Genomic DNA, 17,472 nt, shown 5'->3' on the forward strand with positions numbered 1-17,472 from the left:
GCTCCACTTGCTCGTACGAGTTTCCTATCGCATGCAATTGCGATTTCTTGGCGCAGTGCCAGCTTTGTTTGAACATTGTTGTTTTAGCGATCAGAATCCCGTCGAACTCCCGTTTGTCGTTGCACGAGGAGGGGTGGTACCCGTTCTTTTGACGAAGCGTCGTTTAAGATAACGAACGCTCTCTTCTTCCTCGCGTTTCACCGTGCGTCTTTGTAAAGCGAAAAACAACGGAGAAGATCCGCTTCTCTCCGAGGGTATATCGGGTAACGCCGCTCTTTTTCCTTTATCCTTCCTCGTTCTTACCCATTCTGCCTCAACCATCGAGTTCCTCCCACCGCGAAAAGAGTAACTCACTCAAGCTCCCTCCGCGTAGCTGGTGTCATAAGTCAACTCCCTTGGTAAAGGGTGGTCTAATGGGCCCGGGAGAGCTTCACTGAGGATCTGGGGGAGCTACGGTGACAGTGGAAGAGGTGGAAGACGCGCTCATCTCACTATGGCCAAAGTGAGACTAGGAGTGAGAGAGCGAAGGAGAAAAGGAGTGAAAACGATGGGGTTAAGAAACCGTCTGAAAAGGAAACGCACATTCGGAAATTTCAGCATTACTATTAAACCTGAAACACTCGTTCTACCAGGGAACTTGTTTCGAACTTTTACTTCCTTTCGTTGCTCGCAGCTCATCGACGGGCTCAGTGTGCAAAATTTTGCAAACACCGACAAAAGGCATGGCCCACGACATCGAACTGTGTATAGTATGAATTTCAGTGGTGGATCGCACGAGCCGATTTAATAACACCGTTGGCCATTGTGCCACGTCAAGCTGCATGTGACGCGAGTGTGTTAATCGATGCTACGATATCAAAGGTAATGAACTGCAATATGAGGAGTTTGTAAGCGGCCATGGTACAGGATAATTGTAACAGTTGCAATAACCCGAAACCATAATTACTGTACGCGTTGAAAGAACACATAATTAATCCTTCGTTACACGATCGAGTCATTTGCGTCCTGTGCACTTCTTTTCTTTGAAATACTAGAAGCTTTGATTAAATAAAGGTCTCTAGCCTTTTCTTTTTTTTAAACACAACTTTACAAATACTCGCACCGAAACAAATTTCTGATTGAAAATGGACGAATCAGAATTTTCTAGTTAAATTTATTCTAGAATTCTATCTCAACTAGAATTCTAGTTGAGATAACCGGAATATTGGTTGATACAATATTTCTGGTAAAATCTACTAGAATTCTTATTTTTACTAGAATAATTATTGTATATCAATCAGAATTCTAGTTATCTCAACTAAAATTTTAGTAGATTTAACGAGAAAATTCTGATTCGTCCATTTTCCACCAGAATTATTATTTAATCCAACCAGATTTCAACCAGCGCATTTTTCTTAGTGCGCTTTCATATACAAATATACTTTTTAAAGATACATGTCAGAATTAAAGTATATTAATATTATATTATTATATATTATATTATTATATAAGCAAGCTTAATAATTTTTACGTACTTGTAAGGCCCGATTTTTCCACTTCTGGTTATAGACTTAACTTGACGATAATGTAAAGCTTGTATTTTTTTTTATCTGTAGTTAATTACTAAACTGATGGTTTTGTAGTGAATAACTTTTAAAGTTATCACTATAAAATTATCAGTTTACTGATTAATCGTACACTGAAAAAAATGCATATAATTTTACATGGAAATTACATGTTCATTGGAAAATTATCTAAATTACTTAAATATGATTGGAAATTTACTGGAAATTGTAAGTTTCCAATCATATAATATTTAGGTAATTTTTCAGTCACGAACGTAATTTCCATGTAAAATTACAAGCATTTTTTTCAATGTAGTTAAAAAAACAATTTTTATCATAAAAACCAGAAAATGAAAAACCAAACCTAAAAATGATAAAAATTAATCCGGAACATAAATCACTTGTCACGTGTAATAAAGAGCTGGAAAATCATTGTGTGTATTAAGGGTTAACTTCTAAAGGATCAATATGTTTTTAAAACATCAAAATCGTAAAAAAGAATAATCATCGAACAATCATTAAGTATAAAGTAAACAAAAAGGCTGAACAAAAGAGTAGAAAAATGAAGAGGTAATAAGACTAATATTGTGCTCGCGCGGCTCGTCACGTCGTTTGTGTCAAACTTGGTTTTTCTTCGTTATTAACTCAGACTAATGGGTCGGAGAAAATCTTATCGCGTAGACCATCATGACGTGTTTACACAAAAAACACGCGCGCCTCCTCCTCGTTTCCTCCGATGAAACCCGAGATTCGCGTTAATTTGATGACTCGCGCTCGGTTTACTTCAGGCACGATGATTAAAAGTGTTGCGGTTATGCGTAGTCGTAAAAATGCAGCACGCTACGGTTAGGCCCGGAAAACACTGCACGGAGAGTTAAAAATGAAGCGCATGTGATAAGAACACCGCAGACATTAAGCGAACATTGTTGTATTATCACGACAATAATCGTGGAGTTTAAGGAACTACCCGCCGAGAAACTTGAAGGGTCCTTTATTTTAAATAAGGTTGATCCCGATTATTTCATCTTTTTTTTCTTCGGACTTCGCGATAACCTTCTTAATGATGTTTGATAATATATGAATGCAAAAAGGCATGAAATATAAATAAAGATCTAAAAATTAACGATTTAATCGTAACTATCAAGTATATAAATTTCGTCTTTTATTTGAATCGATTTTTTCAGAATATAAGTAAAAAATATAGTTTTTGAAGATTGAAGAAACGTTCTAGTTTTTATTACTGTAATATTAAAAATAATTAAAAATATGTAAAAAGAATGCCCTTATCTTATATATTAAATGAATGGAGAAAACATATCTCTTTTAAAACTTATTTTCAAAATAAAAATAATATTGAAAATATTGACTTAAATTGTTTCAGAAGTAAATGAGCATTTTCGTACATATAATCTAGGATTCTTTAATTATGTAAATGTAATGACGGACTTCTAAAAATGTTCGAAAATAACAAGTTGCAGCTTGAAATAGATATTCAACTTCATTTTTTTAAATATACACACTTCATAAAAAAGCAAACTAGTAACATTGAATTTCAGCATGCTAAAGTGATTTATTATTGTAACGAAAACGTAAGTCACTGCAAGTTACCGTTTCTCATGTCAATGACAGTTTTCTAGACATGATATCTAAGAACGTTTGATTAATGTAGTTTGAAGGAAACGATATTGTTGTGTATTTTCCCTTTTCTCGGGAATTTTAAATCCCCTAATACGTCAATTTCGACAAAAAAAAATTGACTTATGAAGTTTCTGAAATGATCAAAATACAAATCTCATTTTCTTTTGAATGATTATTATCTCTCCAGTACTTTTCTCAATTTATTATCGTAATAATTTCATCGCAGATGTTCTGAGAGCGTAAGAAAGTCTAATCTTCTTCTCTTCTTTCCTATCTTTTTCCTCTTCTTTAATCTCCAAGACAATCTGACATCCACGATCATCCCGTCGCGACGCGGTGTCTTCAGTTAGGGCACCGTTAAGTCGCGCCACTATATTACGTTACTTGTTCTGAAGTTCGGTGCTCGCTCATCAAGCTCCGGGGGTTTTAACGCGGGGAATTTTACGAGTGTTGACGAAGCGCTAACCAACGCTTTCCGCTCTTACCTCATCCCCGTCGCGCACCATCACTTCGTTCGCGGCTTTACGAGCGGAGAACTGCAAAATATAATTTAACGATTCGCCGTGTTAAGTTTTGCCTGCGTCGTTGCGCTTCTACGAGACGACGCCCATGCGACGATCAGTGAGAAAGAGAAAGATTTCCTCAAGGGCCGTACCGAGCCAAACCGTCTTTCAACAAGATGCCCGGCTGAAGATTAAATGAAACGTTAAACTTATGCACCCGCGTATCTAATTAAATTTGCCGTCGCGTAATCGCGCATCGAAGTTCTCTGAGAGAACGAGCACGACTTATCGGCGCGGGTTTAATGTGTACTTTAATATGTTGCTCACATGTTGTTCATGAAGCCGAACCTCTCGCGAAATTCCTAATTTCTCATCAAATCTCATAATCCTGCGTTACTTATACAGGATGTCTCACAACTACGAAAATGTCGAGACTACAATAATTTTTTGAATTATAAGCTAACTTTAAATGTTTATAAGTAAAAAATCATTTCACTTTTATAGCTCTATGTTATTATTTCTGAATTCTTTTGAATATTCTAAGACGAAAATCCTAATACGAAAATATCGAGGCTATAATAATTTTTGAATTACGCACTATCTTTAACCAATTATAATTCAAAAACTATTGTAGCCTCGACATTTTTGTATTAGGATTTTCATCTCAAAATTACCTCAAGAATACGTTCTTAAGAGAAAATGCGGTAGTTGTGAGACACCCTGTATATATTTATCCATATATTGTATAATATTCTGTATAATATAACAGATTAGATTCTTCTTTTTTAAAATATACTTTATTAAGGGTTGGTAGGAGACATGGTGAAGACATTGGCTATAAAGATAAATTTCTATTTTATTAAATTATAGCTAAAATATTCAAAAGATTGTAATATAATTACAATATTTGTAAGAAGAAATGTTTGCGTCTTGCTAAAGAGCGATTTTTTGGAAAAAAAGTAAAATAGAAAATTGTTCTGATATCTCATTCGATCTGCACTATAGTGCAGATCTTATTTATTATTTTAAGGAAAAAAATTGCAAAATCCAACTCTTCAGCAAGCTTCGCAGTTTCATAAAACATGTAAAAAAATGTCATGGCAAAATATTGCTCTTACAAGACAAAATCAATTGTATCTGCATCGGGAGTATGAAATGGATAATTTTAATTATTATAATATTTTTAAGGGTGAAACTGCAAAATTCGATTGTTTAAGCAAACTTCGCACATTCGCCAAATACAAACCAAAGAAAATTTTATAGCATCTTTTTACATTGAGAAAAATGGCTAATTGAAAATAGACGAACCAGAAGATTATGATTAATATCAATCAGAATTCCGATTATGTCAACCGGAATTTAGTATATTTAACCAGAAGATTCTAATTCGTCCATTTTCAATCAGAATTCTAATTAATCCAGATTATATTCTTCTCAATGCACGAGACAAAATATGATAGAGTACACAAATATGTATCTGCACAGCAAATGAGTTATTCTTATTGACCCTTAATAATTTAACGTTTGAGAATATATATCCAAATAAATAAAATATATTCAAAATTTATTTAGTGTAAATAAGAAAATTTTAACAGGATAAATAAGAGTATTAAAAATGACGCGGGAACATTTTATATAAGTACTTGATATAATTAAGAAATAATATTCTATTTTTTAATAGCGCAACAATTTAGCGCGTCGTTTTTAGTACTTTCATTTGCTCAATTAAAATTTTCCTATTTTTGATTGAATCTGGAGAGTCCGTTTGAATTAATATTTTATTATTTAGCGTAAATTATAAACTTGAAAGTAACTATAATTTTTTATAACACGACCGAGACTTAATATAGTTCTATATATGTAGTTTGCGTTAATTTAATGGAAAAATATTAATTATTATTATTATTACGTATAATATTACATGCTATGCGGAAACGTAGTCGTGTTTTTACGGTTCTTCTATGCTACACAGTAAAAAAATTTGTGTATTTGTGTTGGAAATGGTCCACTCACGTTGTGTTAACAATTTGTGTTGAATTTTTTAACATATTCGAGTGTTAATTTAACATAATGTGATTATATTATATTATTTAAAGATTTTTTGTAAAATTGACATTTAATGTTTCTTAAAGTCAAAATCATACAATTATAAAAATAATGTGTTTTAAAACGTAAATTCTAAGACAAATGAATGAAATATGTTAATAACATGTCATAAATGTTAATTTTCTGAAAAAAATATGTTCCCACGGTATGTTTACAAACTATGTCGATGTTATCTTTCTTTGTATTTATTCTCTTACATAATATTTGTATTACCTTCTAACATATTCATCTTGTGTAAAATTAACTCAAAAATTTGAGTGGACCGTTTGGAACTTGAGATTTATGTTAAATTCAACACATTTTTTCCAACTGTGTAGATGTAGTAACGTGCGAAGTGCGAACATCTCGCAGAATTTAATCGCGCGCATTGAAAATGCGAGAGAATAGTTTCGTAGTCTCAAGCGTTATTCTATGACAAGCAAGGACGCTTTGATATCGTTAATGTACATCGCGGATGTAGCTATTCCCGTAAATTAACGCAAACAATGGTATATACCGAGTATCTGGGGCACGAGCGGGCCTCAACTAGAGATTGCGAGGCGAGTTAAAATTTTAGCAACGGCTCAATTCCCGCCGACGACATAAGGCGAACCGCTTAGCAAATTTAATCTGCAAGATTAGAATAATATGTATGCACAAGTGATTTTCATATAATTCTATATGTAACTGTTGCGAAAACGAACTACGCGATATTCTATGTATATGTAACTGTTGCGCGATGAACTACGCGAGAAAAATACCTATCGTTTCCTACTGCAATCTTTTTAAAAAAATATCCGTCACCTCTCTCTCTCTTCTCTCTCTCTCTCTCTCTCTCTCTCTCTCTCTTCTCTCTCTTTTACATTTTCTCTGTGCCGAATTTGTGTTTCTTCTGCGGTAGACATGCGCGATTATATTTGTTACGTAAACAAAAATGAATTAAACATTAATGCATCCACATATGAAGTGTGGTGACATTCAACGTTATTTTATGATAAAATCTAAATATCATTACTAGGTACAAATTTTTTAATAATAAATTATATGTGCAATTTAACATATACTAAAAAATATATAAAATATGTTTATGTATATCTCAACATATTAGATATATGAATAAATTTCCGCGTTCAACTTTAGATAATGCTATAACAATGATGTATTTAAATTTTCGCGCTGAATTACTAGTAAAGTTGATTAACCTTTATGAAAGCGTTGTTTCTCACAATTAGACAATTAACTACATTTTTAATTTAATTGAACGCTAAAAAGGTGCATTTCGCCATTGCGTCACTATTTTTACTGCGGTAAAACCGTCTTTGAAGCAACCAGAATAATTTGTGAGACAATACCGTGTCTGAAAGAACGTGTCAAAATTGATTTAAAAGATTTAAGTGGTGATTTCGGTGTGAACGATAAATTGTGTTGCAAAATATTCTTTCGCTGCGATATCCGTATGCTGCCTGAAAGATGGTTAAAGTGTTAGATTTGAAAGGCAAATACTTTGAAATCTTTGTACCGTTCTTTTTATATTAACAGATATACTTTCGAAAAGAAAAACATGGAAACTTATTTATACACCTAATCGTATAAAATTGAAAAATGTATTAAATTTGCAAAAAATTTGCATATTAGTATTATTAAACACTAAGATCCGCTTTGACCGAAAATAGGATTATTTCTCTTAATTGATTTATTCTCGTCGGTTTGATTTCGAATTATAATATAAACTTTTTTTAGAACCTTAAAGAACCTTACCGACAGAATATTTAATAGTAGTTACTTTTCAGTATTTGGAAGAAATGTATTTTTAGAATAGTGTTTTTTGATAAAAATTCTCATCATAGATACATTTTTACGCTCAGATACTATCGCGTGCGGTACGACCAACGTGCACACATGAAGTTCTATCTTCTTGTTAATAATATTTTCTGTTTTTTTTCTTTAATTACGAAATAGGCTTTGAAAAATGGATTGCGTATATTGAGAAGTTTGTGTTTTATTCCGTGAAAACACGATGTATCGAGTGCATCGATCGATTGGCGTACGTTATTTTCGCTCTCTGATATTTGGCGGCATCTAGTTCTTGTTTCAGGATAAAACATAGTGGAACGATGAAATACTCTGTCAAGAATGCATCATCAGTTCCCAAAAAAATTCCCAAACGCGGACAATCTATCGCGCGATGTTCCGCAAACGCGTTAACAGTTCGTGCGATAGATACGAACGACGCGCGCGCGCGCGTACAATTTTCGAGCGAGCTTTCGCTTAACGAGTTCGAGGACAGGTAAGATTTACGAGAAAAATGCTTGTCAGCGCGGGGATGGAATTTATGAAAACTCTCGTTTCGTCCCGGTCGGCTCGTCAAGTCTCCTCGCCCTCGTTCTCGCACGCCTCTTTTCTTTTCGACGCACGCCTTCCTCCTTATTTCTCATCCATCCATTTCCCTTGCGCGGAACTTGGTGCGCCACTATATCCAGAAAGTACATCGACTTGCAGTGATGCACTTTTTGCGATACATTAAGGCGTATATTTTACGGTACGTGCATATAACGCGACGGTAGCAGCATACCGCGAGTGCACCTTCGACTCAAGAATACGAAGTACACGCGAAGACACGCGAACAATGTTAAGGGTGCGAGCGAGTGACTGATGCGACTCCGGGGGTCGCCTCTTATGGAGGTAGGGGTTATCAACCCCTCTCCGTTAAATTACACTTAACTTGATCTTACGGTCGACAGTGGCACCGTTGTTTCCATTCAATAAAGTTTACAATGACAAATAGCATAATCATACATCTTGCATCTATAAATTTAATTTACGCATACTGGGTGACGTAATTCACGGTATGATTAACACGCAAAGGTAAAAACCACTTTAGCCATTGTGAGTGTAACTTAGTTATTGTTTATTGCATAATGTTGTTTCTTTATGTTTTAAAAATGACAATTAAAAAAATTAAGTTTTTCAGAAAAGGGAACAATTATTTTGCAACTTAACAGAAAATTATTGACTAATTAAATAATATCGGCAAAAAGATTATGCTCTAGAAATATAATAAAATGTCATTTTCATTTCACACAAACATTAATTCTTAGCGTTTTTTCTAATAATATTACCAGCACATGTATCAAAAATGAAATTCAAGAAAATTTTGTAATAAGCACTGCTTGTTGCATAATGTCATGATAAGCCAAATACAATTGGTGTGTAAGATATTTAATTACAGAAATTCACATACTTTTTTTTTAACTTTAGCCATTTTCTATATTTGTTCTTATTTAGATATTCTTAATGTTGTTTTTAATAACATTATCAGCATAAAACAATAACAGAAACTGTTAATGAAATTCGAGAAAATTTGCACTGTATTCTAAATGAACTTATTATCATTGTACTGTTGCAACCATTAAGGATAGTATCGTCGTGTGAATCGTAACGGTAATAGGCAAACTTTTCTTCGTGGTGCAAAAACACTAAAAATACACACCCCGTTATTCCTCCCATCTAATTACAATAATAATAGCCGCGTAACGGCCCGCCTCGATGCCGCACGAATTTACATAACGTCCGGCATACTTCATTATCGTAGCTATCGATCGTGGAAACGACCAAGGTAGGAATCGAGCCGACTCATTCGGGGTGGATCTCATTTAGATTTCCATTCTCGATCGTCCCGCGATTTTCAGAACCGGCAGCTTTATCAGGTGGACCGGCACGCATACCAGCCATAGATCGAGTTTCCAGCCGAATGCATCTCGCTCGTCAAACGAGTTTTCTCCTCTGTAGAATTTCTTCATGGCAATTCCTAGCAAGATTACCGTATCGCGCGTGTATCGACTAAAGCCACTAGATGTACCCAGAGTAGCGTAATCCGTCCACTATTTTGGTTCAAAACGTAGCAAAATTCCAAACTGAATGCGATTATTGTTGGGATAATATCACGGAAAAAATTTATTAAAAAACTAAAAATCTACCCAGCAAGCAAGCTAATGTTATTTATCGTTATTTTAACAGTAAAGATGTCATTTTGAATAAAAATGACGATAAATAACGTCAGCTTGTTTGCTGGATACAGATCTGAAAATAATTTTGTTAAACCGTCAAAATGATTACGTAGAAATTTCAAACACGAGTAATACTGCGAAAATTTTTGACATTTTAGTAACCACTTTGAACGTCTCTATATCATAATTATTTTGAATTTAACAAAATTATTTTCAGATTTGTATCTAGATAAATTTTTAGACACTTCAACAAAATTGTCCTTTCCATAAGTACCTACGTGTAGCTAAATTACAAAATGTACATTATCCGTCGCAGTATATACATATCTAATAACTTTAGTATCGACGGCTCGTTCGTGCACGGCCCAGAGATGCATGCCGTCAGTAGGCTATGCAAACGTATCCATAATACATAACATGCACATGCGCCTGTATGCACGAGACATGTGCATGCTGTGTGGTGTGTTGCGTACGTATTGCGTGTATACGCAGCGTATACGTAGTGGCGGCTTCGCCGCATCTAATGTACACTTTTCACGTCGCGGCAAACTGCGACGAGCACCGTAAAGATAGTCCAGGCAAGTGCATGTTGGTATTACGTGACGTGCCGCTCGATAATGATACCACCGTCGCGCGATAAAAACAAAGTGAGCGTTATACAAACACATTCGCATATATACGTGCGTACGCGCATAAAGACATGCCCTATACAAGTGTTGAAGGTAAAAGATAATGGGAAGCATCGCGCTTTAACGAAATTCCGCAATGCGTGAGAAAATTATTCGTTCGCCTTATCGCTCTATTTCGACTTGCTCGGGGGGATATTATTAATATATTTCGCGCAAGAAATTTCCACTCAGCAATGATGCAACGATCGAGAACGTTCTTCCTGCTCAATTAGATTTAACTACACTGTAAAAAAAATTATGTGTAAAATTACAACAATTATAATTATTAATTTTGGAACCCATTATTCTGCTAGAAAAAATGTATGCAGTTTTTTAGACGCCCAATTACTGTATAGTATTATTGTATTCTCATTAATTGTAACAATACTGCGTAAGGAATGAGCAAGAACTTGATCGAATTTTATTCAGTGGCTCTGAATTAGTTTTCCTGATGAAAATATGTGCAATTTGTGTAGACGTAGTTATTTTATTAATTTTTATTAGTTAAAATACTGCGTAAGTCACTAATTCCTATTTTTATTCAGCAAATGGGTCCAGATTTTGCACATCTTTTGTGCCCAGTAATTGCAAGTAAAGCATTATATTTTTGAGATTCCAAGTTTTACTTCTCAGTTACTGGACCGAAGTTAATAAACTGTCTAGTAGCTGTTCAAAAAATGCATGAAATTTCTGCCAGGGGTATTATAGGTTTATATTTACATACGCGTAAAATAACTTACAAATAAAATTAAATTGTTCTTCTTTACAGTAATTAAATAATTTGCAAAAGTAAATTTATAATTAAAGTTAAGCTTCTAGAAATATTTACGTAGAGGAGGAGGTAGTATTATGGCCAGTGTATATATTGTCTCCCTTAATATCTCCGTTATTAAATAACGAATCTTAATGATTACTTATGGAATTATTAGTTCAGTAGCTCGCCGTTACACCATGATGCTAATATTACCAATACTCAATAACCAGCATTTATAACGCATTTTTACCTTCAAGTATTTTGAAATGTTTCTGGTACACTTTAGCATTTAATTACACCTACTTCTTCATTTTTTTTAAACTTGAGCATATTATCATACGAATATACCATATATATTTTTGAGTATGTTATTTGCTATTTAACGTTTTATTTGACTATATATATTTTGAGTTATACAAATTTAAACAATACCATGGCATTTTGCTAATGTGGCCTTCTATGAATATTGATTACTCATGACCTCTTTTTTGAGGTTTTCATATCAAAATAATTATTTGATAATTGATTGTAACTCTACTGTTAATCTATAGTTTATATTACGTGTACTATTTTTAGTACTGAGATTTTTAGTACTGAGCAGCTTATATGCAGAAGTTATGTATATTCATTTGCATACATTTTAAAATATTTTTCTTTATTGTTAATTTTGTAATCAAATACTGTTTTCTAAACAAAACTAATATTTTGAGGCTATTTTTATGGAAGGCCATATTACCGCTCATTTTTTTCTTAGAGTCATTATGCAATATCGCCACATTTTTATTAATAGTATCCTAAATAATAAATATTTCGTAACTTTGAGTCCAGAATTGATTCAATAATATTTTAATGAATGTAATTATCAAGTTTTAAACTTAAATATTAATTATTAACAAAGTTATTGTGTAAAATGTAATTGGAGTGCCATAATACCACCTTCTCCTTTATTAATTCGCTGTGTACAATTTTTCTTAAGCAATGTTAATATATAGGTACATAAAAATGAAATAATATGTACATATATATTATTACTATTATTATTATTATTACACATATAATGTTGTTGCACAAGAAATTTTGTACATTTATATTGAAATCATAAAATATATTATTCTTGTAATTTTCCATTTATATAAAGATATGTTAGAAGTAAAAGTAATAATTTTTGCCTAAAATTTTAACATAGTATATTATTCATGTAATTTTACATACTTTTTTTACAGTGTACGAAAAAAAACATGTCAGAGAAAGATCGCAATAAAGAAGTTTTTTAAGACTCAATATAAGTCGGATTTATGTCGTAATCAGGATATTTTATCTAGAATTGAGGGCAGATTGCTATGAGATTATATGGTAACTCGTTTTTAACGTCTTACGCGTAGATTGAGGATTTTAAAAGTAGTATGTTCATGCTTTTAAAATGCCAGTAGTCACGAGTCAGTTATTTCTGAATTAATGAATATTATATTTAGATAGATCGTAAACAAAAGTTTTTAACAACACGAAAATGAATATTTGTAAATTGCCATAAAGTTACGCTTATAAAGAGATCTTTAACATTTTATGTTTACATTAGCAAGATCGATTAATGTACATCTGCAGATCTTTAAAGCGCCTGTACATGTTAAATGTGACAGTAGTTACAGCGGTCAAACACGCTATGTACCGTCGTTCTTCCTGAATTATAAATAACGACGAAACATCGATAATAATGTATTCAAGTTGATTCCGTCATCTTGTATGCTCGATTATTGACGACATTATCGTATTCCTCGCAAGCCATATCGCGCAAAATGCGATTTGAAATAGGATCATCGTCAAAGATACCCACTTCGGCGAATATGATATCTGACGGAACTTTTACGAACTTTTTATCGATGCCGTCGTCAAAATCGAAAAACGATGTAATGTCAAGTGGATCGCTAAGTCGGATCGTTAAGGGGATTCCTGTGTGTTTTATCGATTATTTTTCAAAGTATTTTTCTAATTGCCTTTACACACACACAGCCACGCACACGCACGCACGCACACAATTATTTTAAAAATCCTTTTCTATAATTAAAGTATAAACAGTAATGTAATTCAAACCAGTCGACTTTATTCCATTAAATCATTATTAAAAAACTTTATGAAAATAATTTGGAAAATTACAGTTTTGTTATGGGTTTCTAGCATCGCATTGTGATAATATTTGTTTTATATACTTTATACGTGTAAAACTATCTTCGTTTGGACTTGGGATTACATGAACAAACAATATTGAGTTCTTAGAATTGGCTTAGGGCGGGAGCACAGAAGTCGCATAAGAAATGCATAAGAAAATGAACTAATCAAAGTTCTTCATCTTCTCCCTTCCTATGAAATAAAAGACTCTGGTTGATTTTCTTATCCTTTATGCATTATGCGTTATGCAAAAGGTTGTATGGATTTAGATACTTAATATGAAAGATTAGTTAGAAAATTTGTACATGTGATATTAATGTGCAGTAAGTGTAGTAATGTGTCAATGACATGTAAATCGTATGTATGTAAGTCCTACTGAATCAATAAAACAGACAACTTTAGGATTCCCTTAAGCAGCGTCTACAATGAGATTTTAAGGCATAAAACTTAAGCTCCAAGCCTTAAGCCATAAAAAATTGATCGATCATAGACGATTGTTCTCCTCACATTCGACTGTGATGGTCAATTTCGTACGGCTTGATTTAAGGTCTCTTTCACCAACCTCGGTTAAGCTAACCGACGGTTATGGGGTTCATTTAGGCCCAGTTCCACAATTCATGGTTAACTTTTAACCGAGGTTTAATTTATTTTAAGCTAAATCCATCCAGAGCCCCATCCATCGGTTAGCTTAACCAAGGTTGTTGAAAGAGACCCTTAAAGCTTAAGTTTAACACTTTAAAATCTTACTAGAGACACCGTTTTAAACGCGTGCAAGCGCACCGGACAAAGTATAGTGCGAATACGATTTACAGCCGGTTATGAACGCGCACGTTCGGGTACGAAGTGCGCTTTGGTAAGTGCGAGCTGAGAGGGAGAGAGGGCCAGGTGTGCTCTCGGCAAACGAGATGGATGTGCTGGATGTTCGCGTATCGCGTGACCACTCGATCAACGCCGCCGCGAGTTGACAGTGACTTACGCACCCGGGCACTCAACGAGATATGACATGCGCCACTGGTCGCGCGCCGCCCGCGCCGATGGGGCGCCCCTATTGTTACCCTACCTGTGTACCCGCCAAACACCCTTAATCTTTCTATCTTTCATAGCCTTTGTCATCGTTCGATCGCTCACGTACACCATATTTCTCTCCCCCTGCGCGCTCACCCCTCGGCCTTTATCGGCCTACTTCCCGTCTCACGAATAAAGTGCAATGTTCGTTGTTCACCACGATAATGTCGTTTATTTCATGAGGCAGTACTTTTTTGCATTTAAGCCGGTATATCTAAAACCGGTTCGATCCTTCGGGGACACGCGTCGCGACAACGACGTCTCTCGTCGAACGATATTAAAGACTGATCGCAATGATCGACAGGCGGTGGTTACTTACCGGAATCCAGAACCGTGTATCGTGGATTTGACGTATCGATAGGCAGCATATCTCGTACCCAGGAGATGATGGGCGTCGGGGATCCAACCGCAGTGCAAAGAAGGACAGCGTTGTGACCCATCTCGACTACCTTCGTCGTTGGCGCTTGAGTGATCATCGGAAAACCCATCGGTAGATTCTCCGCTGTAATCGCAAAGAAAGACATCTTTAGTCATTAGCCATTGTAGGAGAGCTTAAAAGTCTGTAGTAATCGGTGCATTATGCAGTAAGAGGCTGATAATATTGTAAAAAGAAGACGGGAGTTGATGCATCTTTTAAGAAAATTTCCTGAAAAGCGAATATATTTGTACTTATAATCGTAATAAGACAACATACGTAAGGCAATTTATAATAAATGTGACATTTAAATAATAATCTGGCTACAATTTTAAGAAGCACATGTTATACGAGCACATACTATTTGAAGTCGTTATGATTTTCATGAATTTGCAGGATCACTGCATTAATATTCCCTGAGAGCGAGGTAACTTGATATTTCATATTATATTTTAAGATATAGCGCGAGTTCAGCGAGTTCATTGAGCTCATATGCTTGCATGAGTTTAATTTGTATTTGTTTGAGCTTTTATATATGCAGACGTGTTTGCGCACATTGAGTATAATCGATCAAAAATTTTTGACTGCTTCATCCGTTATTCATCTACAAGATGTATGATCTTCTTAGATATCAGAATAATCAAATAATGCTATATACAGGGTGTCCTGAAATTCGCGAATTAAAATACTGCAGTAAGAAAGTTTTCAAAAAATTAAATAAAAATGTGTTATATCCGTAAATTTTTATTTTAAGCAATGGTTTGTGAAATAATAAAGCTTATTATTGTGTAAGCTTATTGTTGTGCTAAGTATGATCAATTACGAATTCTACATTTAAATGAACAATGTTTAAACGCTAAAATGCGCGCTTACTAATAGATACTACTGCACGTGTGATTTATAGACAGAAGATCGTTTAAACATAATCTATAATTAGCTATATTTTGAACCTTTAATATTGTATCTTGAAAACTACTGCTTCAAATAAAAATGTATATATAGCTTTTTACTTTTTTTTTCAAAAATTTTCTCGTTATGGTATTTTGATTCGCGAATTTCGGGACCCCTTTGTAAAGTGAGCGTACGTGGATTAGTTATAACGGAGATAACATCTAGTCGAAAATATTTATGTAGCGGAAATGTCAAAATATTCGACGTGTACACATCTTTTACATTGATACGAGGTAAACTTCGCGGCTCGTCAATTATATATCGGATGTGTCGTAGAGTAGATCCAGATAGCCCTCTGTGGATCGTAGACGGGCATCCGGCGACTGGTCTCGCGGGATCGAAAGTTAGGAGAAGCCACTGAAACTGGTCGGCCATGCCGCCGTTCCCATTTCCCATCGCGGAAAACAGATCTTCCGTCTCTCGGAAGGCAGCCCGCTGATATGGATAGATGAATGCCGATGCGATCAGGAATGGAATCACAGAATTCAATATACCGCGCGGAGATCTTTTGAAAAGATCTGCCAAAAACATCAAATAAATCGCGATTTCATTTCGCTTTTTGGAGATGTTGGAATAAAATTGAAATGAATATCCCGCAAAAGATTTCTAATTCATTATTTATTGACGCTCAGTTCTTTTCGCATATTTCTGTTCTTTTAGTAACTGTTGTTTGAGAAACGTGTAATAGAACCGTCGGATAAACCTATTTTTTAACAACAAAAAATAACATATCACTGAAGCTAATTAAGCAGATAAAAATATCTGCCCAGAGAGAGAAATATTGTAATCATTCGACAAAACATTATGTTTTGCGAGAAACGAAGCGATATTTATAAAATGCACTGACAATGACAAAAACAAGTCAAAATATTCGCAAATGTGACGTTTGCTTCAATATTTAATGGCTATAAAAAATTGTAACTGTGATGACAAAATACTCATAATACTCGTAATAATAGTTAAATATCATATAGATTTCTGTAAAACATATCTCATTAATTATAAATTATATCTCATTAATTGTAAAAAAATAAAATAAATGGTATATTTGTCAGGGAATAAAATTTTATTTCACCGTATTTAAATAAGAATTTATTTTAGTGAAATAAACATTATATTTCACAAATAAATTGTGAAGTTGTCTATGGCGACATTTGAATTTTCGTGGATCTTAATAGGCTGTATGCTCACTACGAATCTGCTCGATATCCAATTAAAAGATATGTTCAATAGAGATTGAGCGCGTCAAAGGAACGATGCACGACAAGTCGTGCGTGAAGTTCAGCCTCGGGGCAAGCAAGAAGATTAATTCGACCTGTTTCGAGGTACACGTGATACGACCCCACATCGCTCCCGTTCTTCATGTAATTACGACGGTGCTACATTAATCCTTGGGGTGAACTCGTAGTTAAATCTAAGTTGGCGACGCGGCGTACGAAGTTCCGAACAACTCCCGCGATTGTCCTGCTTCCGTTTCGACGATGTTCGTACGACAGAGATGAAGACAATTTACTCGAACCGATTTAATAACGATTTTATAATACTGGTTGTTTATTTCAAGCAAACGCAGAATTTATTTTGCAAAAATGTAAAATTAAAAATTCAATAAAGAAGATATAATACAATATATACAATATATAAGATATAACACATAATAGAATTATATTATAGATCAGAGG

The 17,472-nt window shown here is 34.3% G+C and overlaps 1 protein-coding gene across 1 annotated transcript in view; it reads right to left on the reverse strand.

Annotated features, from left to right (window-relative positions):
* Lar (tyrosine-protein phosphatase Lar) overlaps positions 1-17,472 on the reverse strand; it is a 321,875-nt gene that overhangs the window by 33,356 nt on the left and 271,047 nt on the right. The window contains 1 exon segment of the mRNA XM_018454021.1: positions 14,747-14,929. Coding sequence (XP_018309523.1) covers positions 14,747-14,929 — 183 coding nt within the window.

Source organism: Mycetomoellerius zeteki, unplaced genomic scaffold (assembly GCF_001594055.1).
Source record: "Mycetomoellerius zeteki isolate Tzet28-1 unplaced genomic scaffold, Tzet1.0 scaffold421, whole genome shotgun sequence".
Classification (NCBI taxonomy): domain Eukaryota; kingdom Metazoa; phylum Arthropoda; class Insecta; order Hymenoptera; family Formicidae; genus Mycetomoellerius; species Mycetomoellerius zeteki.